Source organism: Cherax quadricarinatus, chromosome 3 (genome assembly GCF_038502225.1).
Source record: "Cherax quadricarinatus isolate ZL_2023a chromosome 3, ASM3850222v1, whole genome shotgun sequence".
NCBI lineage: Eukaryota > Metazoa > Arthropoda > Malacostraca > Decapoda > Parastacidae > Cherax > Cherax quadricarinatus.
Genome location: NC_091294.1, coordinates 26432016 through 26458719, shown reverse-complemented (window position 1 = coordinate 26458719; position 26704 = coordinate 26432016). Strand labels below are relative to the sequence as shown.

The window sequence follows — 26704 nt, the reverse complement described above, 5'->3', positions numbered from 1 at the left end:
TCTCATGAAATGATAGAGAATCTTTTCCCGATGGTAATGACACCAAAAGTACAAAATTTGGTCGAAAACTCACGGAATTACGCTCCCGCAAAGTTAGCGGTCTCAGCGACATATACGCATCGGCGATTTTGCCGACTTTGAGCCCTGTTTTTGGCCAGTTCTGTTGTTCCAGTTGACCAAACTCATAGCTATTTCTTTAGAACTTCATTTTTCCTATCAGTTGAGTACAAGAAACTGCCCATTTACCGATTTGAACTACCCAATAAGGTGGTCAGAAATTGGCAATTTGGCCAATTTCATGCAAATTAAAAAAGATGCCAATTTCAAAATGGGGTCCAGAATAAACAATGTAGACATTCTTGTCACTAAAATAACATATTCTCTGTTCATTAGTCATGTCTCTAGGTCCCTCTTATATTACTATTGCTTTCTATTTTGATCTTTTATTCATACAAAAAATACAAAATTTCCTGTTATGCAGACTATTGCATTATTATAAAAATGGTATAAATAATATCAGTGCACTAGTGAAAGAATATTAGACTCCCCAGTTGACGTGTATTGGATGTGTGGTGTGATTTGCTTACTCCTGAACATTTTTAAAAATCGAACATTTCTGCTACTTTGAGCTCAATTTCAAGGTCGTTTCATCATGAAACATCCAAAATCTATCTCTATTTCTGTAATATGTTTCCCATTTTATCACGTGAGACCATGAAAACGAGAATTTTTTTATTTTTATTATCACACCGGCCGATTCCCACCAAGGCAGGGTGGCCCGAAAAAGAAAAACTTTCACCATCATTCACTCCATCACTGTCTTGCCAGAAGGGTGCTTTACACTACAGTTTTTAAACTGCAACATTAACACCCCTCCTTCAGAGTGCAGGCACTGTACTTCCCATCTCCAGGACTCAAGTCCGGCCTGCCGGTTTCCCTGAATCCCTTCATAAATGTTACTTTGCTCACACTCCAACAGCACGTCAAGTATTAAAAACCATTTGTCTCCATTCACTCCTATCAAACACGCTCACGCATGCCTGCTGGAAGTCCAAGCCCCTCGCACACAAAACCTCCTTTACCCCCTCCCTCCAACCCTTCCTAGGCCGACCCCTACCCCGCCTTCCTTCCACTACAGACTGATACACTCTTGAAGTCATTCTGTTTCGCTCCATTCTCTCTACATGTCCGAACCACCTCAACAACCCTTCCTCAGCCCTCTGGACAACAGTTTTGGTAATCCCGCACCTCCTCCTAACTTCCAAACTACGAATTCTCTGCATTATATTCACACCACACATTGCCCTCAGACATGACATCTCCACTGCCTCCAGCCTTCTCCTCGCTGCAACATTCATCACCCACGCTTCACACCCATATAAGAGCGTTGGTAAAACTATACTCTCATACATTCCCCTCTTTGCCTCCAAGGACAAAGTTCTTTGTCTCCACAGACTCCTAAGTGCACCACTCACTCTTTTTCCCTCATCAATTCTATGATTCACCTCATCTTTCATAGACCCATCCGCTGACACGTCCACTCCCAAATATCTGAATACGTTCACCTCCTCCATACTCTCTCCCTCCAATCTGATATTCAATCTTTCATCACCTAATCTTTTTGTTATCCTCATAACCTTACTCTTTCCTGTATTCACCTTTAATTTTCTTCTTTTGCACACCCTACCAAATTCATCCACCAATCTCTGCAACTTCTCTTCAGAATCTCCCAAGAGCACAGTGTCATCAGCAAAGAGCAGCTGTGACAACTCCCACTTTGTGTGTGATTCTTTATCTTTTAACTCCACGCCTCTTGCCAAGACCCTCGCATTTACTTCTCTTACAACCCCATCTATAAATATATTAAACAACCACGGTGACATCACACATCCTTGTCTAAGGCCTACTTTTACTGGGAAAAAATACTATACGAATATACACCTCAAAGTCGGCATTTTAATCCCAAAAAACGGTCAGTTTTTTTCCTCATTATGCACTGTGTGCTGCAGAATTTTTTTTATGTGGTGCACATTGACCACACAGACCCATTCTTTCACATGTGGGCCTACCAGCTTTCTGCTGCTTGATTTGAAACCGCTAGGATTTATGCGTATAAATACATCCGAAACAGTGGCATGTAATACGTATATGTACGACCAAAACAGTCAAAGGGTTAAGGTTTGATTCTGAAACTTAAAAATCCATGGCTAGCTCTTGAATCATTTGTTTATATCATCAATTGATAATTTTTTCAGTATATTCATAGCGTTTAAGTATTTGTCACTAGTATCCTGTCTAGTTGTCCTAATATGTGAAACATTTGAAGCTGAACTTATTACACTTGTGTATCATGAACTAATTGACATATAAAAGTGATTGAAAACTGTCTTGTAAAATATGTTTTTCATTAAATTTTTGTCACTGGCCTGCCAGAATGAAAATGACTGAGAAGTGTGATAGGTGAAGCTGGATTGTGAAGTGAGGAGTGAAGAGTGAAGTAACATGATAAGGGGTGAAGGGGGTTTGTGAAGTAAGGGGATAAGTGAGGAGTGAAGGGGGTTTGTGAAGTAAGGGGATAAGTGAGGAATGAAGGGGGTTTGTGAAGTAAGATAACAGGAAATCTACTAGTAATCAGTGGTGATTGCTAGAGTAGCTACTAGGCCATTGCTAGGTGACTGATAGCAATCAGTGGGGTTTTTTTTTTTTTTTTAAAGGAAGGAAGGAAGAAAATTTTTTGTTGTTAAGTGATGGTGTTAGAGGGGTACAAGCTGCCATAATTATAATTATCTTTATCCTGCAATTCTCTGAAGAAAGAAATCAGTTATGGGAACTGGAAAAGGCAAATGAGGAAAAAGCACCCTGGACAGTGAAAGCCCAACAGTTACCATCCTACCAGAAATGTAAATGTCACTATTGCTGCAAGGTATGGCAACACTGCATACCAAAACAAAAACAGTGGTGCACGGCTCTTATAGCGCCACTATTAAGTGGCGATATCCAAACTAATCCAGGACCTCAAACTATGGTACAGGTGCAAAACAGATAAGTGACTGTGATTATGACGGTCTAGTAGCTAGGAATGATAACCTTAACTCTATATGTAATGTATACATAGGGTAATGCGAGATAATAGAACCATTCTTATTATCTCAGGCACCACCAGATATGTGTATACACTGTACTAATATAGTGTACTAAATATCAGTAACGAGGTATGCCATGAAACAACTAAGGTGGCAGATTGTTTTAATTCCTACTGCACATCTGTCGCATCAGCACCAGTAAATAAACTACTGGCTGCATCAAATACCTTTAACACAGACTCTGAAATTCATATTCATATTCATTCATATAGTTTATTTGGACATGATACATAGTTGTACAATGAATTATAGTAGTTGGGTGTACATGCCAAAAGCCCCTTGTATGCAGAGCATTATGGGCAGGCTTAAAATTAACTTAAAATTAACAAGCAATGAAAGGTTCAGTGTTAAAAATTACAGTAAACCATTTACAATATGAAATTTGAACATTATTTTTTTTTTTTATTATCACACCGGCCGATTCCCACCAAGGCAGGGTGGCCCGAAAAAGAAAAACTTTCACCATCATTCACTCCATCACTGTCTTGCCAGAAGGGTGCTTTACACTACAGTTTTTAAACTGCAACATTAACACCCCTCCTTCAGAGTGCAGGCACTGTACTTCCCATCTCCAGGACTCAAGTCCGGCCTGCCGGTTTCCCTGAATCCCTTCATAAATGTTACTTTGCTCACACTCCAACAGCACGTCAAGTATTAACCCTTTGACTGTTTCAGGCCCCTCTCTGAAACTGTCATTCTATGTCGCTCAATTTTTGAAAAAAAAAAAAATTATTTTTTCTTATGAAATGATAGAGAATCTTTTCCCGATGGTAATGACACCAAAAGTTCGAAATTTGGTCGAAAACTCGTGGAATTATGCTCCCGCGAAGTTAGCGGTCTCGGCGACATATGCATATCGGCGATTTCGCCGACTTTGAGCCCAATTTTCAGCCAATTCCATTGTTCCAGTTGACCAAACTCATAGCTATTTCTTTAGAACTCCATTTTATCTATCAGCTGAGTACAAGAAACCTCCCATTTACTAATTTGGACTACCCAATATGGTGGTCAGAAATTGGCAATTTGGCCAATTTCACGCAAAATAAAAAAGATGCCAATTTCAAAATAGGGTCCAGAATAAACAAGGTAGACATTCGTGGCACTAAAATAACATATGCTCTGTTCATTAGTCACATCTCTAGGCCCCTCTTATATTATTATTGCTTTCTATTTTGATTTTTTATTCATACAAAAAAATACAAAATTTACTGTTATGCAGACGACTGCATTATTGTAAAAATGGTATAAATAATATCAGTGCACTAGTGAAAGAATATTAGACTCCCCAGTTGACGTGTATTGGACGTGTGGTGTGATTTATGTACTCTTGAACATTGGTAAAAATCGAACATTTCCGCTACTTTGAGCTCAGTTTCAAGGTAGTTTTCATCGTAAAAGTAATGAAAATCATCTCTATTTCTGTAATATGTTTTCCATTTTATCACCTAAGACCATGAAAACGCGAATACAACGATAAATACTATACGAAAATACACCTCAAAGTCGGCGTTTTATTCCAAAAAAACGATCAGAGTTTTTTTTTTCTCATTACGCAATGTGTGCTGCAGGATTTTTTTTATGTGGTGCACACTGACCACACAGACCCATTCTCTCACATGTGGGCCTACCAGCTTTCTCCCACTTGATTTGAAGCCGCTAGAATTATTGAGTATATATACGTCAGAAACATTGGCTCGTAAGACGTATTTATACGTCGAAAACAGTCAAAGGGTTAAAAACCATTTGTCTCCATTCACTCCTATCAAACACGCTCACGCATGCCTGCTGGAAGTCCAAGCCCCTCGCACACAAAACCTCCTTTACCCCCTCCCTCCAACCCTTCCTAGGCCGACCCCTACCCCGCCTTCCTTCCACTACAGACTGATACACTCTTGAAGTCATTCTGTTTCGCTCCATTCTCTCTACATGTCCGAACCACCTCAACAACCCTTCCTCAGCCCTCTGGACAACAGTTTTGGTAATCCCGCACCTCCTCCTAACTTCCAAACTACGAATTCTCTGCATTATATTCACACCACACATTGCCCTCAGACATGACATCTCCACTGCCTCCAGCCTTCTCCTCGCTGCAACATTCATCACCCACGCTTCACACCCATATAAGAGCGTTGGTAAAACTATACTCTCATACATTCCCCTCTTTGCCTCCAAGGACAAAGTTCTTTGTCTCCACAGACTCTTAAGTGCACCACTCACTCTTTTTCCCTCATCAATTCTATGATTCACCTCATCTTTCATAGACCCATCCGCTGACACGTCCACTCCCAAATATCTGAATACGTTCACCTCCTCCATACTCTCTCCCTCCAATCTGATATTCAATCTTTCATCACCTAATCTTTTTGTTATCCTCATAACCTTACTCTTTCCTGTATTCACCTTTAATTTTCTTCTTTTGCACACCCTACCAAATTCATCCACCAATCTCTGCAACTTCTCTTCAGAATCTCCAAAGAGCACAGTGTCATCAGCAAAGAGCAGCTGTGACAACTCCCACTTTGTGTGTGATTCTTTATCTTTTAACTCCACGCCTCTTGACAAGACCCTCGCATTTACTTCTCTTACAACCCCATCTATAAATATATTAAACAACCACGGTGACATCACACATCCTTGTCTAAGGCCTACTTTTACTGGGAAAAAATTTCCCTCTTTCCTACATACTCTAACTTGAGCCTCACTATCCTCGTAAAAACTCTTCACTGCTTTCAGTAACCTACCTCCTACACCATACACTTGCAACATCTGCCACATTGCCCCCCTATCCACCCTGTCATACGCCTTTTCCAAATCCATAAATGCCACAAAGACCTCTTTAGCCTTATCTAAATACTGTTCACTTATATGTTTCACTGTAAACACCTGGTCCACACACCCCCTACCTTTCCTAAAGCCTCCTTGTTCATCTGCTATCCTATTCTCCGTCTTACTCTTAATTCTTTCAATTATAACTCTACCATACACTTTACCAGGTACACTCAAGAGACTTTTTTTATTTTTTTTTTATTATCACACCGGCCGATTCCCACCAAGGCAGGGTGGCCCGAAAAAGAAAAACTTTCACCATCATTCACTCCATCACTGTCTTGCCAGAAGGGTGCTTTACACTACAGTTTTTAAACTGCAACATTAACACCCCTCCTTCAGAGTGCAGGCACTGTACTTCCCATCTCCAGGACTCAAGTCCGGCCTGCCGGTTTCCCTGAATCCCTTCATAAATGTTACTTTGCTCACACTCCAACAGCACGTCAAGTATTAAAAACCATTTGTCTCCATTCACTCCTATCAAACACGCTCAAGCATGCCTGCTGGAAGTCCAAGCCCCTCGCACACAAAACCTCCTTTACCCCCTCCCTCCAACCCTTCCTAGGCCGACCCCTACCCCGCCTTCCTTCCACTACAGACTGATACACTCTTGAAGTCATTCTGTTTCGCTCCATTCTCTCTACATGTCCGAACCACCTCAACAACCCTTCCTCAGCCCTCTGGACAACAGTTTTGGTAATCCCGCACCTCCTCCTAACTTCCAAACTACGAATTCTCTGCATTATATTCACACCACACATTGCCCTCAGACATGACATCTCCACTGCCTCCAGCCTTCTCCTCGCTGCAACATTCATCACCCACGCTTCACACCCATATAAGAGCGTTGGTAAAACTATACTCTCATACATTCCCCTCTTTGCCTCCAAGGACAAAGTTCTTTGTCTCCACAGACTCCTAAGTGCACCACTCACTCTTTTTCCCTCATCAATTCTATGATTCACCTCATCTTTCATAGACCCATCCGCTGACACGTCCACTCCCAAATATCTGAATACGTTCACCTCCTCCATACTCTCTCCCTCCAATCTGATATTCAATCTTTCATCACCTAATCTTTTTGTTATCCTCATAACCTTACTCTTTCCTGTATTCACCTTTAATTTTCTTCTTTTGCACACCCTACCAAATTCATCCACCAATCTCTGCAACTTCTCTTCAGAATCTCCCAAGAGCACAGTGTCATCAGCAAAGAGCAGCTGTGACAACTCCCACTTTGTGTGTGATTCTTTATCTTTTAACTCCACGCCTCTTGCCAAGACCCTCGCATTTACTTCTCTTACAACCCCATCTATAAATATATTAAACAACCACGGTGACATCACACATCCTTGTCTAAGTCCTACTTTTACTGGGAAAAAATTTCCCTCTTTCCTACATACTCTAACTTGAGCCTCACTATCCTCGTAAAAACTCTTCACTGCTTTCAGTAACCTACCTCCTACACCATACACTTGCAACATCTGCCACATTGCCCCCCTATCCACCCTGTCATACGCCTTTTCCAAATCCATAAATGCCACAAAGACCTCTTTAGCCTTATCTAAATACTGTTCACTTATATGTTTCACTGTAAACACCTGGTCCACTCTCTTTTATCCCCTTTGCCTTTATACAAAGGAACTATGCATGCTCTCTGCCAATCCCTAGGTACCTTACCCTCTTCCATACATTTATTAAATAATTGCACCAACCACTCCAAAACTATATCCCCACCTGCTTTTAACATTTCTATCTTTATCCCATCAATCCCGGCTGCCTTACCCCCTTTCATTTTACCTACTGCCTCACGAACTTCCCCCACACTCACAACTGGCTCTTCCTCACTCCTACAAGATGTTATTCCTCCTTGCCCTATACACGAAATCACAGCTTCCCTATCTTCATCAACATTTAACAATTCCTCAAAATATTCCTTCCATCTTCCCAATACCTCTAACTCTCCATTTAATAACTCTCCTCTCCTATTTTTAACTGACAAATCCATTTGTTCTCTAGGCTTTCTTAACTTGTTAATCTCACTCCAAAACTTTTTCTTATTTTCAACAAAATTTGTTGATAACATCTCACCCACTCTCTCATTTGCTCTCTTTTTACATTGCTTCACCACTCTCTTAACCTCTCTCTTTTTCTCCATATACTCTTCCCTCCTTGCATCACTTCTACTTTGTAAAAACTTCTCATATGCTAACTTTTTCTCCCTTACTACTCTCTTTACATCATCATTCCACCAATCGCTCCTCTTCCCTCCTGCACCCACTTTCCTGTAACCACAAACTTCTGCTGAACACTCTAACACTACATTTTTAAACCTACCCCATACCTCTTCGACCCCATTGCCTATGCTCTCATTAGCCCATCTATCCTCCAATAGCTGTTTATATCTTACCCTAACTGCCTCCTCTTTTAGTTTATAAACCTTCACCTCTCTCTTCCCTGATGCTTCTATTCTCCTTGTATCCCATCTACCTTTTACTCTCAGTGTAGCTACAACTAGAAAGTGATCTGATATATCTGTGGCCCCTCTATAAACATGTACATCCTGAAGTCTACTCAACAGTCTTTTATCTACCAATACATAATCCAACAAACTACTGTCATTTCGCCCTACATCATATCGTGTATACTTATTTATCCTCTTTTTCTTAAAATATATATTACCTATAACTAAACCCCTTTCTATACAAAGTTCAATCAAAGGGCTCCCATTATCATTTACACCTGGCACCCCAAACTTACCTACCACACCCTCTCTAAAAGTTTCTCCTACTTTAGCATTCAAGTCCCCTACCACAATTACTCTCTCACTTGGTTCAAAGGCTCCTATACATTCACTTAACATCTCCCAAAATCTCTCTCTCTCCTCTGCATTCCTCTCTTCTCCAGGTGCATACACGCTTATTATGACCCACTTCTCGCATCCAACCTTTACTTTAATCCACATAATTCTTGAATTTACACATTCATATTCTCTTTTCTCCTTCCATAACTGATCATTTAACATTACTGCTACCCCTTCCTTTGCTCTAACTCTCTCAGATACTCCAGATTTAATCCCATTTATTTCCTCCCACTGAAACTCTCCTACCCCCTTCAGCTTTGTTTCGCTTAGGGCCAGGACATCCAACTTCTTTTCATTCATAACATCAGCAATCATCTGTTTCTTGTCATCCGCACTACATCCACGCACATTTAAGCAACCCAGTTTTATAAAGTTTTTCTTCTTCTCTTTTTTAGTAATTGTATACAGGAGAAGGGGTTACTAGCCCATTGCTCCCGGCATTTTAGTCGCCTCATACGACACGCATGGCTTACGGAGGAAAGATTCTTTTCCACTTCCCCATGGACAATAGAAGAAATAAAAAAGAACAAGAGCTATTTAGAAAAAGGAGAAAAACCTAGATGTATGTATATATATATATGCATGTGCGTGTCTGTGAAGTGTGACCAAAGTGTAAGTAGGAGTAGCAAGATATCCCTGTTATCTTAGCGTGTTTATGAGACAGAAAAAGAAACCAGCAATCCTACCATCATGCAAAACAGTTACAGGTTTTTGTTTCACAGTCATCTGGCAGGACGGTAGTACTTCCCTGGGTGGTTGCTGTCTACCAACCTACTAGTTATACAAAATTGTCACATTACAATGTATAACGAAAGATGATCAATTTGCTATATGTTGTCTTGAAGTTTTAAGATTTAAAAAATTGGGAGAATTATTGGTAATGTTAAATGTTGAGTGTTGATTATTTAGTCCTGGGCGAGTAAGTGGTTTTTTAGAAGTCTTGAATTGATTTTCAGGCCTGGTTACTTTAGTATGTTCTGGTAATGAATTCCAGATTTTGGGGCCCTTTATGTGCATAGAGTTTTCACACAATGTGATATGGACACGGGGTACATCAAAAAGAGATCTGTGTCTTGTGTTATGGTCGTGTGTCTTGTTAAGGTTTTTGAGGAGAAGTTTATGTTTTAGTGTATTGTTCCATGTATGTAGTAGGCACATGAATAAGTGTGGATGTTCTTTATGGTGAGCAAATTTAGACTTCTGAATAGAGATGGAGTATGCTGTTGTGAGTGGGAATTTATCATCATTCTGATTGCAGCCTTTAGCTGGGTTATTAGTGGCCTTAGGTGATTTAATGATGTTGACCTCCATGCACAAATTCCATATGTGAGATAAGGGTAGATAAGTGAGTGATACAGTACAAGGAGAGCTGATTGTGGAACATAATACCGTATCTTTGATAGTATGCCTACTATCAAAGAAATTTGTTGTATATGTGTCTGGAATTTGAGGCTACTGTCTAGGTGGATTGCTAGGAATTTTCCCTCTGTGAGTCTTGTGATGGGTGATCCATTTAGTGTTATGTTAAGTGGAGCATTTGCAGCTCTGGATCCAAACTGAATGAAATAGGTTTTGTCAGTATTTAGAGTAAGTTTATTCGTCATCATCCAGGTAGATATTTTCTGCAATTCAGCATTGACAGTGTTGGCGAGTATGGCTGGGTTTGGGTATGAGAAGACATATGTAGTGTCACCTGCAAATAATATGGGTTTGAGTAGCTGTGATGCATTTGTTAGGTCATTGATGTAGATGAGAAAGAGGAGTGGTCCTAAGACACTTCCCTGTGGGACTCCTACTGTGATTGGTTGTGTGGAAGAGTTTGCACCATTTGCGTACATGTATTGGCTTCTGTTACTAAGGTATGACTTTAGCTAGTTGAGGGAGTGGCCTCTTATACCATAGTGTGTTAATTTAGTGTGCAGTAATTCATGGTCAGCTGTATCAAAAGCTTTGCATAAGTCAGTGAAAATTCCCAGTGGGACTTCTTTCTTCTTGAGAGCGGTATATATTAGCTCTAGCATGTGTATAATAGCATCATTTGTGCTTTTATTATTCCTGAATCCAAACTGACAGGGGTTTAGTATGTTGTTTGAGATGAGGTAGGAATAGATCCTTCTATGAATTAATTTTTCAAAGATTTTAGAGAGTAGTGGTAAGTTAGAAATTGGTCTATAGTTATTCAAGCCAGCTTGATCACCTCCTTTGTGGATCGGGGTGACCCTCGCTATTTTGAGAACTGCTGGGAAGGTGGAGGATTCAGTGGATTTGTTAAAGAGTGTTGCAGTAATTGGTGACAGGACTTGTGAAGGTAGTAGGTTGGTAGACAGCAACCACCCAGGGAAGTACTACCGTCCTGCCAGATGACTGTGAAACAGAAACCTGTAACTGTTTTGCATGATGGTAGGATTGCTGGTTTCTTTTTCTGTTTCATAAACACGCTAGATAACAGGGATATCTTGCTACTCCTACTTAAACTTTGGTCACACTTCACAGACACACACATGCATATATATATATATACATACATCTAGGTTTTTCTCCTTTTTCTAAATAGCTCTTGTTCTTCTTTATTTCTTCTATTGTCCATGGGGAAGTGGAAAAGAATCTTTCCTCCGTAAGCCATGTGTGTTGTATGAGGCGACTAAAATGCCGGGAGCAATGGGCTAGTAACCCCTTCTCCTGTAGACATTTACTAAAAAAGAGAAGAAGAAAAACTGTATAAAACTGGGATGCTTGAATGTGCGTGGATGTAGTGCGGATGACAAGAAACAGATGATTGCTGATGTTATGAATGAAAAGAAGTTGGATGTCCTGGCCCTAAGCGAAACAAAGCTGAATGGGGTAGGGGAGTTTCGGTGGGGGGAAATAAATGGGATTAAATCTGGAGTATCTGAGAGAGTTAGAGCAAAGGAAGGGGTAGCAGTAATGTTGAAGGATCAGTTATGGAAGGAGAAAAGAGAATATGAATGTGTAAATTCAAGAATTATGTGAATTAAAGTAAAGGTTGAATGTGAAAAGTGGGCCATAATAAGCGTGTATGCACCTGGAGAAGAGAGGAATGTAGAGGAGAGAGAGAGATTTTGGGAGATGTTAAGTGAATGTATAGTAGTCTTTGAACCATGTGAGAGAGTAATTGTGGTAGGGGACCTGAATGCTAAAGTAGGAGAAACTTTTAGAGAGGGTGTGGTAGGTAAGTTTGGGGTGCCAGGTGTAAATGATAATGGGAGCCCTTTGATTGAACTTTGTATAGAAAGGGGTTTAGTTATAGGTAATATATATTTTAAGAAAAAGAGGATAAATAAGTATACAAGATATGATGTAGGGCAAAATGACAGTAGTTTGTTGGATTATGTATTGGTAGATAAAAGACTGTTGAGTAGACTTCAGGATGTACATGTTTATAGAGGGACCACAGATATATCAGATCACTTTTTAGTTGTAGCTACACTGAGAGTAAAAGGTAGATGGGATACAAGGAGAATAGAAGCATCAGGGAAGTGAGAGGTGAAGGTTTATAAACTAAAAGAGGAGGCAGTTAGGGTAAGACATAAACAGCTATTGGAGGATAGATGGGCTAATGAGAATATAGGCAATGGGGTCGAAGAGGTATGGGGTAGGTTTAAAAATGTAGTGTTGGAGTGTTCAGCAGAAGTTTGTGGTTACAGGAAGGTGGGTGCAGGAGGGAAGAGGAGCGATTGGTGGAATGTTGATGTAAAGAGAGTAGTAAGGGAGAAAAAGTTAGCATATGAGAAGTTTTTACAAAGTAGAAGTGATGCAAGGAGGGAAGAGTATATGGAGAAAAAGAGAGAGGTTAAGAGAGTGGTGAAGCAATGTAAAAAGAGAGCAAATGAGAGAGTGGGTGAGATGTTATCAACAAATTTTGTTGAAAATAAGAAAAAGTTTTGGAGTGAGATTAACAAGTTAAGGAAGCCTAGAGAACAAATGGATTTGTCAGTTAAAAATAGGAGAGGAGAGTTATTAAATGGAGAGTTAGAGGTATTGGGAAGATGGAGGGAATATTTTGAGGAATTGTTAAATGTTGATGAAGATAGGGAAGCTGTGGTTTCGTGAATAGGGCAGGAGGAATAACATCTTGAGGAATAACATCAGTAGGTAAAATGAAAGGAGGTAAGGCAGCCGGGATTGATGGGATAAAGATAGAAATGTAGGAGGTACCTAGGGATTGAGGAAGAGCCAGAAAGCCTATAGAACAAATGGATTTGTCAGTTAAAAATAGGAGAGGAGAGTTATTAAATGGAGAGTTAGAGGTATTGGGAAGATGGAAGGAATATTTTGAGGAATTGTTAAATGTTGTGAGTGGAAGAGGGTAGGGATTGGCAGAGAGCATGCATAGTTCCTTTGTATAAAGGCAAAGGGGATAAAAGAGAGTGCAAAAATTATAGGGGGAAGTTCGTGAGGCAGTAGGTAAAATGAAAGGGGGTAAGGCAGCCGGGATTGATGGGATAAAGATAGAAATGTTAAAAGCAGGTGGGGATATAGTTTTGGAGTGGTTGGTGCAATTATTTAATAAATGTATGGAAGAGGGTAAGGTACCTAGGGATTGGCAGAGAGCATGCATAGTTCCTTTGTATAAAGGCAAAGGGGACAAAAGAGAGTGCAAAAATTATAGGGGGATAAGTTTGTTGAGTATACCTGGTAAAGTGTATGGTAGAGTTATTATTGAAAGAATTAATTGTAAGACGGAAAATAGGATAGCAGATGAACAAGGAGGCTTTAGGAAAGGTAGGGGGTGTGTGGACCAGGTGTTTACAGTGAAACACATAAGTGAACAGTATTTAGATAAGGCTAAAGAGGTCTTTGTGGCATTTATGGATTTGGAAAAGGCGTATGACGGGGTGGATAGGGGGGCAATGTGGCAGATGTTGCAGGTGTATGGTGTAGGAGGTAGGTTACTGAAAGCAGTGAAGAGTTTTTACGAGGATAGTGAGGCTCAAGTTAGAGTATGTAGGAAAGAGGGAAATTATTTCCCAGTAAAAGTAGGCCTTAGACAAGGATGTGTGATGTCACCGTGGTTGTTTAATATATTTATAGATGGGGTTGTAAGAGAAGTAAATGCGAGGGTCTTGGCAAGAGGCATGGAGTTAAAAGATAAAGAATCACACATAAAGTGGGAGTTATCACAGTTGCTCTTTGCTGATGACACTGTGCTCTTTGGAGATTCTGAAGAGAAGTTGAAGAGATTGGTGGATGAATTTGGTAGGGTATGCAAAAGAAGAAAATTAAAAGTGAATACAGGAAAGAGTAAGGTTATGAGGATAACAAAAAGATTAGGTGATGAAAGATTGGATATCAGATTGGAGGGAGAGGGTATGGAGGAGGTGAATGTATTCAGATATTTGGGAGTGGACGTGTCAGTGGATGGGTCTATGAAAAATGAGGTGAATCATAGAAGTGATGAGGGGAAAAGGGTGAGTGGTGCACTTAAGAGTCAGTGGAGACAAAGAACTTTGTCCTTGGAGGCAAAGAGGGGAATGTATGAGAGTATAGCTTTACCAACGCTCTTATATGGGTGTGAAGTATGGGTGATGAATGTTGCAGCGAGGAGAAGGCTGGAGGCAGTGGAGATGTCATGTCTGAGGGCAATGTGTGGTGTGAATATAATGCAGAGAATTCGTAGTTTGGAAGTTAGGAGGAGGTGCGGGATTACCAAAACTGTTGTCCAGAGGGCTGAGGAAGGGTTGTTGAGGTGGTTCGGACATGTAGAGAGAATGGAGCGAAACAGAATGACTTCAAGAGTGTATCAGTCTGTAGTGGAAGGAAGGCGGGGTAGGGGTCGGCCTAGGAAAGGTTGGAGGGAGGGGTTAAAGGAGGTTTTGTGTGCGAGGGGCTTGGACTTCCAGCAGGCATGCATGAGCGTGTTTGATAGGAGTGAATGGAGACAAATGGTTTTTAATACTTGACGTGCTGTTGGAGTGTGAGCAAAGTAACATTTATGAAGGGGTTCAGGGAAACCGGCAGGCCGGACTTGAGTCCTGGAGATGGGAAGTACAGTGCCTGCACTCTGAAGGAGGGGTGTTAATGTTGCAGTTTAAAAACTGTAGTGTAAAGCACCCTTCTGGCAAGACAGCGATGGAGTGAATGATGGTGAAAGTTTTTCTTTTTCGGGCCACCCTGCCTTGGTGGGAATTGGCCAGTGTGATAATAAAAAAAAATAATAAATAACTTGTGAAGTTTTTTATACATAAGTTTGATAAGTTTAAAACATACTATACCAATAAAGGGGTAACCCCTAACAGTTGTCAACTAGTAATTGTATCTCATGACTTCGTGCAAAAAGAACTAAGGAGGTTAAATCCAACTAAGAGCACCGGCCCTGATAACATCCCATGTAAGTTCCTAAAAGATGGTGCTTCTAAATAGTCATTCCCCATTGCTCATATAATAAATTTGTCTGTCACCAGAGGGGTTCAAGGAGGCCAGAGTTACTCTTATCTTCAAGAAAAATAGTAGGTCTGATGTCAGCAACTGTAGGCCTGTTAGTATGCTCAGTATAATGTCCAAAATTCTAGAAAGGGCAGTGTACTGTCAAGTACAGTGGTACCTTGACTTACGAGTGCCTCAACTTACAAGTTTTCTGAGTTATGAGACATCACTTGGTCGATGTTTTGCTTTGAGTTGCAAGCCAAAATCCGAGTTTTGAGCGAGTTTCAGATACACTGCCACTAGTTGGCACATCGAATGCCACAACATTCACCCAGCATCCCATTGTTTTGTGCTTTTTGTGCAGTCATTATGCCAAATTTCTTTTTTCTAACCATGGGTCCGAAGAAAGTAAGTGCAGAGGACAGTGCTGAGAAGAAAAGGATGATGATGTCCATTGAATTAAAGCATGAAATCATAGACAAACACGAGAAAATTGCTCTTGTTTCAGTGTTTTCCTTATGAAACTAGTGATCTAGTGCAGTTAGCCTCACAAACACTCCATTTTCTCTTATAATAAGCCCCCAGAATGGGAAGATATGGTCAGAGCGGTAATTATTTTTACCTTGGGAGTGGCCGCCACCACTCATCACATAATGACGTATTTTATTCATTCAAAGGATTAAGGAGTATATTTCCTTGCATAGTTTACAATCTGTAATTACAATATTGATTTTCTAAGTGAAAAGTATATATCATGTTTCTCTGTTATTTATATTGTTTCTTATGTCATATGAGATCAGTTATGATAGATAAATAAGCTAAAGAGTTGATATTAGCGTTATATTGAAGTATTTTCTCCTGCCTCCTGAGAGCCAAGAATTCTGCTGTAACAGATTAATGGCATTTCAGTTAATTTCAATGAGGAAAATTTACTTGATATACAAGCAAATTGAGTTATGAACTCAGTATTAAACTCGGAAGTCAAGGTACCACTGTAGTCAAGTATCTTAATGGCAACTACATTTTTCATAGTTACCAATCAGGCTTTAGGAGATCTTACTCAACCGACACCTCCATAATTACAGGCGACGAAAAATAATAAAAGAGCGGCTAAAAGAGGCCAGTATATCTGAAATGCGTAGGGAGTCACTGGTCAGAGAAATAGCAGACATCGAACTTAAGCTAAAGGAATCTTATAGGAGTCAGGAATCGCGGGAAGAACTAAAAGCCATAAATGAAATTGAAAGAAACCCAAAGTATTTCTTTTCCTATGCCAAATCAAAGTCGAGAACAACATCCAGTATTGGGCCCATACTTAAACAAGATGGGTCCTATACAGATGACAGCAAGGAAATGAGTGAGCTACTCAAGTCCTAATATGACTCAGTATTTAGCAAGCCGCTAACCAGACTGAGAGTTGAAGATCAAAATGAATTTTTTTATGAGAGAGTCACAGAATTTGGTTAACACAAGCCTATCTGATGTTATCCTGATGCCAAATGACTTCGAACAGGCGATAAATGACATGCCCATGCACTCTGCCCCAGGGCCAGACTCATGGAACTCCGTGTTCATCAAGAACTGCAAGAAGTCCCTATCACGAGCTTTTACCATCCTATGGAGAGGGAGCATGGATATGGGGGTCGTCCCACAGTTACTAAAAACAACAGACACAGCCCCACTCCACAAAGGGGGCAGTAAAGCAATAGCAAAGAACTACAGACCGATAGCACTAACATCCCATATCAAAAAAATCTTTGAAAGGGTCCTAAGAAGCAAGATCGCCACCCATCTAGAAACCCATCAATTACACAACCCAAGGCAACATGGGTTTAGAGCAGGTCGCTCCTGTCTGTCTCAACTATTGGATCACTATGACAAGGTCCTAGATGCACTAGAAGACAAAAAGAATGCAGATGTAATATATACAGACTTTGCAAAAGCCTTCGACAAGTGTGACCATGGCATAATAGAGCACAAAATGCGTGCTAAAGGAATAACAGGAAAAGTTGGTAGATGGATCTATAATTTCCTCACAAACAGGACACAAAGAGTAGTAGTCAACAGAGTAAAGTCCGAGGCGGCTACGGTGAAAAGCTCTGTTCCACAAGGCACAGTACTCGCTCCCATCTTGTTTCTCATCCTCATATCTGACATAGACAAGGATGTCAGCCACAGCACCATGTCTTCCTTTGCAGATGACACCCGAATCTGCATGACAGTGTCTTTCATCGCAGACACTGCAAGGCTCCAGGCGGACATCAACCAAATCTTTCGATGGGCTGCAGAAAACAATATGAAGTTCAACGATGAGAAATTTCAATTACTCCGATATGGTAAACACAAGGAAATTAAAACTTCATCAGAGTACAAAACAAATTCCAGCCACAAAATAGAGCGAAAAACCAACATCAAAGACCTGGGAGTGATCATGTCGGAGGATCTCACCTTCAAGGACCATAACATTGTATCAATCGCAGCTGCTAGAAAAATGACAGGATGGATAATGAGAACCTTCAAAACTAGGGATGCCAAGCCCATGATGACACTCTTCAGGTCGCTTGTTCTATCTAGGCTGGAATATTGCTGCACACTAACAGCACCTTTCAAGGCAGGTGAAATTGCTGACCTAGAAAATGTACAGAGAACCTTCAAAGCACGCATAACGGAGATAAAACACTTCAATTACTGGGAGCGCTTGAAGTTCCTGAACCTGTATTCCCTGGAATGCAGGCGGGAGAGATACATGATTATATACACTTGGAAAATCCTAGAGGGACTAGTACCGAACTTGCACACGAAAATCACTCACAACGAAAGCAAAAGACTTGGCAGACGGTGTAACATCCCCCCAATGAAAAGCAGGGGTGTTACTAGCACGTTAAGAGACAATACAATAAGTGTCAGGGGCCCGAGACTGTTCAACTGCCTCCCAGCATACATAAGGGGGATTACCAATAGACCCCTGGCAGTCTTCAAGCTGGCACTGGACAAGGACCTAATGTCGGTACCTGACCAGCCGGGCTGTGGCTCGTACGTTGGATTGCGTGCAGCCAGCAGTAACAACCTGGTTGATCAGGCTCTGCTCCACCAGGAGGCCTGGTCACAGACCGGGCCGCGGGGGCGTTGACCCCCGGAACTCTCTACAGGTAAACTCCAGGTAGTTAATCTGATGGATTACATGAGAACTGAAAAGTCGATAGGGAACCTTGTAGGAATGGTAACCTTAGACTTGCAAAAGGCTTTTGATACTGTCAACCACAATATTGAAGCAATATTTCCCATAAGAAATAATGTAAATCTAATTAATCCATTCCAGACACCCAAAAGTATTAACAAAAAATACATTTTACAGAGAATAACTATATTTTTACATACAGAAAACAATGAGAAATATAAAGGACTAATGAAATGAATAAATGAACATTTAACATCACCTTTATGTTTATTGAAAAATCTTGTTGGTGTATGGAAGATGGCGAGGAGGGGAAAGGAAGGAGAGGTGATCTCTACCACCATCACTTCCACTCTCTATCACAATCACTACTAACCTCTACCACCATCACAACCACCCTCTACCACCATCACTACCACCCTCTACCACCATCACTACCACCCTCTACCACCATCACTACCACCCTCTACCACCTGCACTACCACCCTCTACCACCATCACTACAACCCTCTACCAACAAGAAACAACGCCAGACTGACTCAGAACGCATGGGATGCTTTGTGTGGGCGTGGGCAGACACGTTCGGTACTGCGGACCACTGTCAATTCAACGAAAACAGGTGATGAATGAAAACTGGGACAAAATTTTGACAAAAAAAGTCGTCGAAAACCAAATTTGACAAAAACCAGTGCAAACTAGGGAGGCCAAGCCCATGATGACACTCTTCAGGTCACTTGTTCTATCTAGGCTGGAATATTGCTGCACTCTAACAGCACCTTTCAAGGCAGGTGAAATTGCCGACCTAGAAAATGTACAGAGAACTTTCACGGCGCGCATAACGGAGATAAAACACCTCAATTACTGGGAGCGCTTGAGATTTCTAAACCTGTATTCCCTGGAACGCAGGAGGGAGAGATACATGATTATATACACCTGGAAAATCCTAGAGGGACTAGTACCGAACTTGCACACGAAAATCACTCACTACGAAAGCAAAAGACTTGGCAGACGATGCACCATCCCCTCAATGAAAAGCAGGGGTGTCACTAGCACGTTAAGAGACCATACAATAAGTGTCAGGGGCCCGAGACTGTTCAGCTGCCTCCCAGCACACATAAGGGGGATTACCAACAGACCCCTGGCAGTCTTCAAGCTGGCACTGGACAAGCACCTAAAGTCAGTTCCTGATCAGCTGGGCTGTGGCTCGTACGTTGGTTTGCGTGCAGCCAGCAGCAACAGCCTGGTTGATCAGGCGCTGATCCACCAGGAGGCCTGGTCACAGACCGGGCCGCGGGGGCGTTGACCCCCGAAACTCTCTCCAGGTAAACTCCAGGTAAAACGAAAACCAAGGTTCCACTGTATTATGTAAGAAACTTCAAGCTATCGGCATTGGTTCCATAGACTGGTTTAAGTCCTATCTTAGGAACAGGAACCAAATTGTCAAAATCAACAAAACAGAATCAGAACCCCTGCCAATAGCATGTGGAGTTCCCCAGGGTAGTATTAATCCAATGTTATGTAAACGACATGTGCATCAGTGTCAAATGCAAACTCCTACTGTATGAGGATGACAGTGCTCTGTTAGTGTTAAGTAAAGACCCGCAAGATATAGCTAATGTAATAACACTGGAACTGGAGTCCTGCAGCAAATCATTACACCTCGGGGAAACGGAAGCCATGCTCTTTGGCATGAAACATAAACTGAGAATGGTAAATAATTTTAATGTCTGGTGTAATGGGAACCCATTACTTCAGTTTCCTCTGTAAAATATCTGGGAATCCCCTTTGACCCATGCATGTGAGGAGAATTGATAGGGAACAGTGTAGTAAAGAAAGCAAATGCCAGTCTGAAGTTCCTCTACAGACAAGTATAGTGTCTACCTACTGAGGCTCACAGGACCCTATGTCTAACCCTACAATGTCATGTGGACTACGTTTGTTATTCATGGTACTCTGCCTTGACAAAAAATACTGAAAGATAGACTGCAAATCACCCAGAACAAAATGGTAAGATTTATCCTGGACCTGGGTCCAAGAGAGCATGTAGGCCAGTATGAATTACAGCAGTTGGATATGCTGAATGTTGAAGACAGAGTAAAACAACTGAAGTTAAATCAAGTTTATAAATTGCTCTGGGAACCAAAGCAATTAAAGTACTAGAGGGAGAGTGCACAGCTTTGTAGTACCCACAGTAAGTGGCTAAGCTTCAAACACCTTTTATTGTACAGCAATTCAATTCAATTCAAGTTTATTCTCTATAAGGGTTACAATGTGGGGTTTACAGGTTTTGGGTATTGTGTGGTTTACATGTTAAAAAATACTAATTACAGAGGGGGCCACTAGGACACCTAGCATGGCTAGGCATTTCGAGCAGACTTAGATTAATTCTTAACATTAAATCCTTACAGATTATGGTATTAAGGCTAAGTGACTACATCATAATTTGTGAGTTTAGCAATGTGAATGCTTTTGTTTTGGCACAATACAAAGTGTCTATATTGGAGTATCATAAGCAAACTTATGACTAGTTAGGATTTATTATTTTAAGATTAAGATTAGTATTTCTTGGTTTATAGTCAGTGGGTGAGTGAGTGCAATTGTGAACCACCAGGTGGTTATCATGTAGTTAGTTGTTGGGGTGGATCAGGGAGATAAGATGTTTTTTTTCTAACTGTAGTTTTGAAAGTGATGAATGTGTCTGAAGTTCTAGTGTTTTCAGGTAGGGTGTTCCAGATTTTAGGTCCTTTGAAATACATTGAATTTTTGTGAAGGTTTAGTCGAACACGGGGAATGTCATAGAGATGTCTGTGTCTGGTGTTATGCCTGTGGATCCTGTCACAACTATCAAGAAAGCATTTTAGGTCAAGGTTAATATTGGAATTTAAGGTCCTGTAGATATAGATTGCACAGTAGTAAGTGTGGATGTTCTGAACAGGGAGTAAGTTTAGATCTATGAAGAGTGGGGGGGTGTGTTGCCAGGGATGGGATTTAGTGATTATTCTTACTGCGGCTTTTTGTTGGGTTATTATTGGCTTTAGGTGTGTTGCTGCAGTTGAACCCCAAGCACATAACATAGGTGAGGTATGGATATATAAGTGAATGGTATAGTGTGAGAAGGGCAGTTTGCGGCACGTAGTATCGTATCTTGGAGAGGATCCCCACCGATTTGGATACTTTTTTTGTTATGTGCTGGATATAGGTGCTGAAATTTAGGTTGTTGTCGAGGTATAGGCCTAGGAATTTGCCCTCATTATATCTGGCAATTAGAGTGTTGTCGATCTTAATGTTAAGTTGCGCAACACCTGCTCTGCTACTAAACATAATATAGTAGGTTTTGCCAGTGTTAAGTGTAAGTTTATTGGCTGTCATCCAAGTCGATATTTTGAGCAGCTCCTCATTAACAATGGTGTTGAGGGTGGCAAGATTAGGGTGGGAGATGACATAAGTCGTGTTGTCAGCAAAGAGAATGGGTTTCAGGTGTTGGGATATGTTTGGAAGATCATTGATGTAAATGAGGAAGAGCAGGGGTCCAAGGACACTTCCCTGCGGAACTCCAGTATCAAGTGGCCGTATTGATGAGGCTGTCTTTTTAATGGTGATATACTGATACCTATTAGAAAGGTAGGATTTAAAATGTGCAAGCGCATGGCCTCTTATACCATAGTGGTCAAGTTTGTGGAGTAGGATGCCATGGTCTACTGTGTCAAATGCTTTTCTTAGGTCAATAAAAATTCCTAGTGGATATTCCTTATTTTCCAATGCTGTGTAAAGCAGGTCTAGCATTTTTATAATTGCATCATTAGTGCTTTTATTTTTCCTGAATCCAAATTGGCAGGGGTTGAGTATGTTTTGTGACGTTGTAAATGAATATAGTCTCCTGTGCACGAATTTTTCGAAGATTTTGGATAGCAATGGTAAGTTTGATATTGGCCTATAGTTGTTTACGTCTGTAGGGTCACCACATTTATGTATTGGTGTAACCCTTGCTGTCTTGAGTAGTGTTGGAAAAGTGCTAGGTTCTAGTGACTTGTTAAAAAGTAATGAGATAGCATGCGAAAGGACATGGGCCGCTCGACGTGAGACAGATTCCTTGAGTTATTTTTAAGTGACTTTATGATCGCAGTGACTTCCGTGGGCTCAGTTGGTACAAGATAGAGGGAATTTGGGAAATTCCCATCTAGGTAGTCCCCAGCACGGGCATTGGTACATGGGATTTTACTGGCGAGATTAGATCCTATGTTTGAGAAGAATTCGTTTATCTTGTTAGCTGTATCAGTGGGATGCAGTGGTGTTTCATGAGGTTTAGTTAGAACAATATTCTTGTTTTTTTTCAGTTTGTGGGTCCCCGGAATCTGGGAAAGTGTTTTCCAGGTCTTTTTTATATCTCCTCTTGTGTCAGTGAATCTGCTTTAGTACACTTGTTTGGCTTTCTTTAATAATTTGGTGAGAACTGTTGAATATTGTTTAAGAATATCTTTGTGTATTAAGCCCTGTCTATATTGCTTTTCATATTGGTGTTTCTTATCAATGGATTTCAGAATGCTGCTGGTTAGCCATGGGCAACCGAGCCGTTTATTCATGATCTGTTTCGTTTTTATAGGACAATGTTTGTTGTATAGTCTAAGTATTTTGTTAAGAAAAATGTCTGTCCAATCGTCAATACCATTGGCATTGGAGAATTCTGTAGGCCAGTCAACAGTCTCTAGGTCAGCTGTGAAATTCCTTATTGAGGCCTCGTCATTGAGTCTAAATGAAACTTTGTTGTATTCGAGTGGTGGCTTACTAATGTTTGTTAAGAGGAAGGTTAGTAGTGGTCAGTAGTGCTGTCTGTGATTATCCCTGATTTGAGGGGGACTAGTATAATGGTCCATATGTGGTCTATTATGGTTGCACTTGTCTCAGACTGCCTGCACATGTCAAAGCCAATCATAACATGAACCAGTTCAAAAAGAGAGCCGAAAGGTGCCTAATGAATGTAGCAACAGAAAGGGAGGAGAATGATCTTTTATTATTTTTTATTATTATTATTTTATTATTTTTTTATTGAACAACCATGGTGACATCACACATCCTTGTCTAAGGCCTACTCTTACTGGGAAATATTCTCCCTCTCTCCAACATACTCTAACCTGAGCCTCACTAAAACAAAATTCAGTACAATTATGATACCTCTGTGGGGGCTTTAGCCTCCTTAACCCCTCATTGGCTGCATCACTGAGCTTAATTCTTGAAGAAATGACACATCTTTCAATGTCTTTTCTTCAGTATTGTTGACAACATGCAATTTTAAATCCAACCAAAATTTATTAATATATCATTTTTCTGGCTTCAGTTGACAACTTACACAAGTTTGATGGATGTTAACCGAGGCGATTTAGGTGCCTGGCTTCGCACCTGTGAAGATCCATGCTGGCCTTGGTAGAGCATCACCTTCATTTGTGTTGACCCTGGTAGAGTATCACTCTGGGAATAGAAACCTTTGATGATCATTCAGACAGTTTGCACTGAAAGAATTATATTATTAAAAATAATTCACTAGTTAAGAACTGTGATTTAAGCATCTATTATCACATTTAAACATTAATTTTTTTTTTTATCAGATTTTTTTAAATTTGGAAACGTTAATTATTTTAATTATCTTATTTTAGGAAAAGCACTAAACCCATAGAGGTCATACAGGGGAGTGAGAAGCAATTGTAGTTTGATCAAAAAGGAGAGTAGCTCCAGTTCCCTGGATCAAGAGTTTGTCAATAACATCAAAGTATCTCTCGAAGGAAATCATAGTTATGATTTTTTGTAAAAAAAAAAAAAAATAAAGCAACACCCTCACACCTTGTTGGCGAGGGACTCTTAATCCAAAACCGTGGACCTATTTTTCCTTTTCTTGGAACAAACCTGATGCCTCTTATTTCCCACGCACTGTATGACCCCCAGGGGTTTAGCACTTCCCCTGATGTGAGAGACTACTCAAAATTCTAAAATGTGAATACTGTTTTATCCAATGAATTTTTGAACATTTAGAGTAAAACATATGTTACATGTGAAGCAGTGTTATACGTATCAACATCAACAGGAAAACTTGATGGGTTGAAATTATAATCTTGTGTAAAAATAAGATTTAATTGTCATTTAATATTTAAAACAATGAAAAATGCTTAAGGATATATTACTGGAATTATAAGTGATTTAACTTGTATTTTCAAACTTTTCATTTTAATATTTTCATACAGGCTAAATAATTTTTACGTAAGTGCAGGAAGTGCTAGTCTATATAAAAAATAGAGCAATTTTTGTTAAGCCTTAGGATGCAATGTTTACTGTATTTAAGCAGGATTTTGCTGATATTATGGATTGTTACATGATTATCTACCTCTTTCCATGACATTGGTCTTATGGAAGATTTTGAGAAATTGCGAAGGTTTGTGGATAAATTTGGGACGGTATGTAAAAGAGGGAAATTTAAAGTAAACATAGGAATAAGCATGGTGATGAGAGTAACAAAAAATTCTAGGCAATCAAAGATTGGTCGTCAGATTGGAGGGAGAGAATATAAAGATAGCAAATGTGTTTGGTTATTTGGGAGTGGATGCATTGGCAGATACATACATATACCTATATACTGTATAGACATGTACTATACAGACATGTACTGTACAGACATGTACATATACCTACCTACATACCTGCCTACCTGTCAAACAGATTTACACACTTTATTTTTAATATGATGATCTTCTAATACAGTGGATGCAGTCAAGATCATAGGCTTTATCAGAGATAAGAATTAATGTGTAAAGTATGTATTGTTATAATGTTGCTCAAACAGTATGCTGTTTTCAGTATGAAAGATAGAACTAGCAACTCATTACTGAACTCAGATCATTATAGTCTGTCCATGAAGAGGCCTTGTCTATTAGTAATGGACTTTATCAGTTTCGGAAAATTGATGTGTATTTGTGTGATTACTCATTTTTGACTGCAGGAATAAAGTTATGCGTATGATGACCTGTTCTCAAGATTTAATTGAATCATATTATTCAAAAGTTTTAGTGGTGTTTTTACATGTTATAGTGCCTGCAAAAGAAATATTCTACTCAAATCGTTGACACCTCATGATTTTACGTTATTTTACACATAAAAATATTAATAATAGATAAAATGAAGAACTGAAAACTGACTTCATTCTTTGAATCTAATGTTGGTTTATTGCATGTTAAGCTTTAAGTTTTTTTTTTTCTTCACCAAACCAGCCGTATCCCACCGAGGAAGGTTGACCTAAAAAGAAAAACGAAAGTTTCTCTTTTCAAATTTTAGTAATTTATACAGGAGAAGGGGGTTACTAGCCCCTTTCAGCTTTAATTACTTATGTAATTCTTGAAGGAATGCTGTCAGAAATTTTCTTGAAATAATTGTTACCCTGTATGCTCTAATGTTCTACTCATGCCAGGGCTGAAGCAAAAGCTGTCTTTTCCAAGCAGTACTAAGCTTACAGTGCCCCATCACTGGTAGAAAAAAAAAAACTGTCAAACAATCCAACAGGAAAGTTCAAAATAGGATACAAGAGTGCTCAAAATTGCAGCTTCCTAGAACGTGTTTGTTGCCTGACAAACAATCAATTTCACTAACATTGCCCATAATTTGTTTAGTGCAAGAGAATATGCCAAAACATTGAAATTAATCAATGTCTGCAGTGTTGCCATGATTTATTTTGCAGGCACTGTATCATCACCTGGATTCTCTACCAGTTATTACTTTATGTTAAGAAAAACTTTAGTATCCTTATCATGAATGTGGTAATTATATGGACTGAACAATTTGTGGAGAAAACAAGGAATACATTAACAACCCAGCCAGCTGATAAGCCCAGAAGCCCTTGTGGCTTAGCGCTTCTTTTTGATTATAATAATAATAATAATAATAATGATAAGCCCAGACAATGAACAGATAACATATGGACTGTATCTTGTTCACCAGAGAAACAGTGGAGGCAAACTATACAGTGGTTACTGTACATAACAGTTATATCACTCTTGACATTGTATGAATCTGCCACACAGATAAAGCAAGTTTTGCTTCCCTCCTCCCCCCCCCCCCCAAAAAAAATTGAGCACCTAAACAATCAGACACCATGAACATGGCTGTATGTACTCTGTAACTATAAATTAGTGATGAGCCACAGATATCAAAAAGCATTTCTTCAACCTAAGAGTGCCACAGAAGTAGAATGATATAAACAGGAGCTCAAAAATAGATGACTATTTTTTTCTTGTACAGATCAATTTTATAGGCTAAGAGCTGTTATCCTACCTCAGA

The 26704-nt window shown here is 40.0% G+C and overlaps 1 protein-coding gene across 2 annotated transcripts in view; it reads left to right on the top strand.

Moving 5' to 3' along the window:
- The window catches only part of LOC128706538 (acid ceramidase), a 130179-nt gene extending 104213 nt beyond the window's left edge, over window positions 1-25966 (top strand). For both annotated transcript variants that reach the window (XM_053801457.2, XM_070090908.1), the window contains one exon: window positions 23724-25966. In XM_053801457.2, the coding sequence (XP_053657432.2) occupies window positions 23724-23813 (90 nt within the window). In that variant the 3' untranslated portion in view covers window positions 23814-25966. The remainder of the gene's footprint in view (window positions 1-23723) is intronic.
- Window positions 25967-26704: the final 738 nt, after the last annotated feature.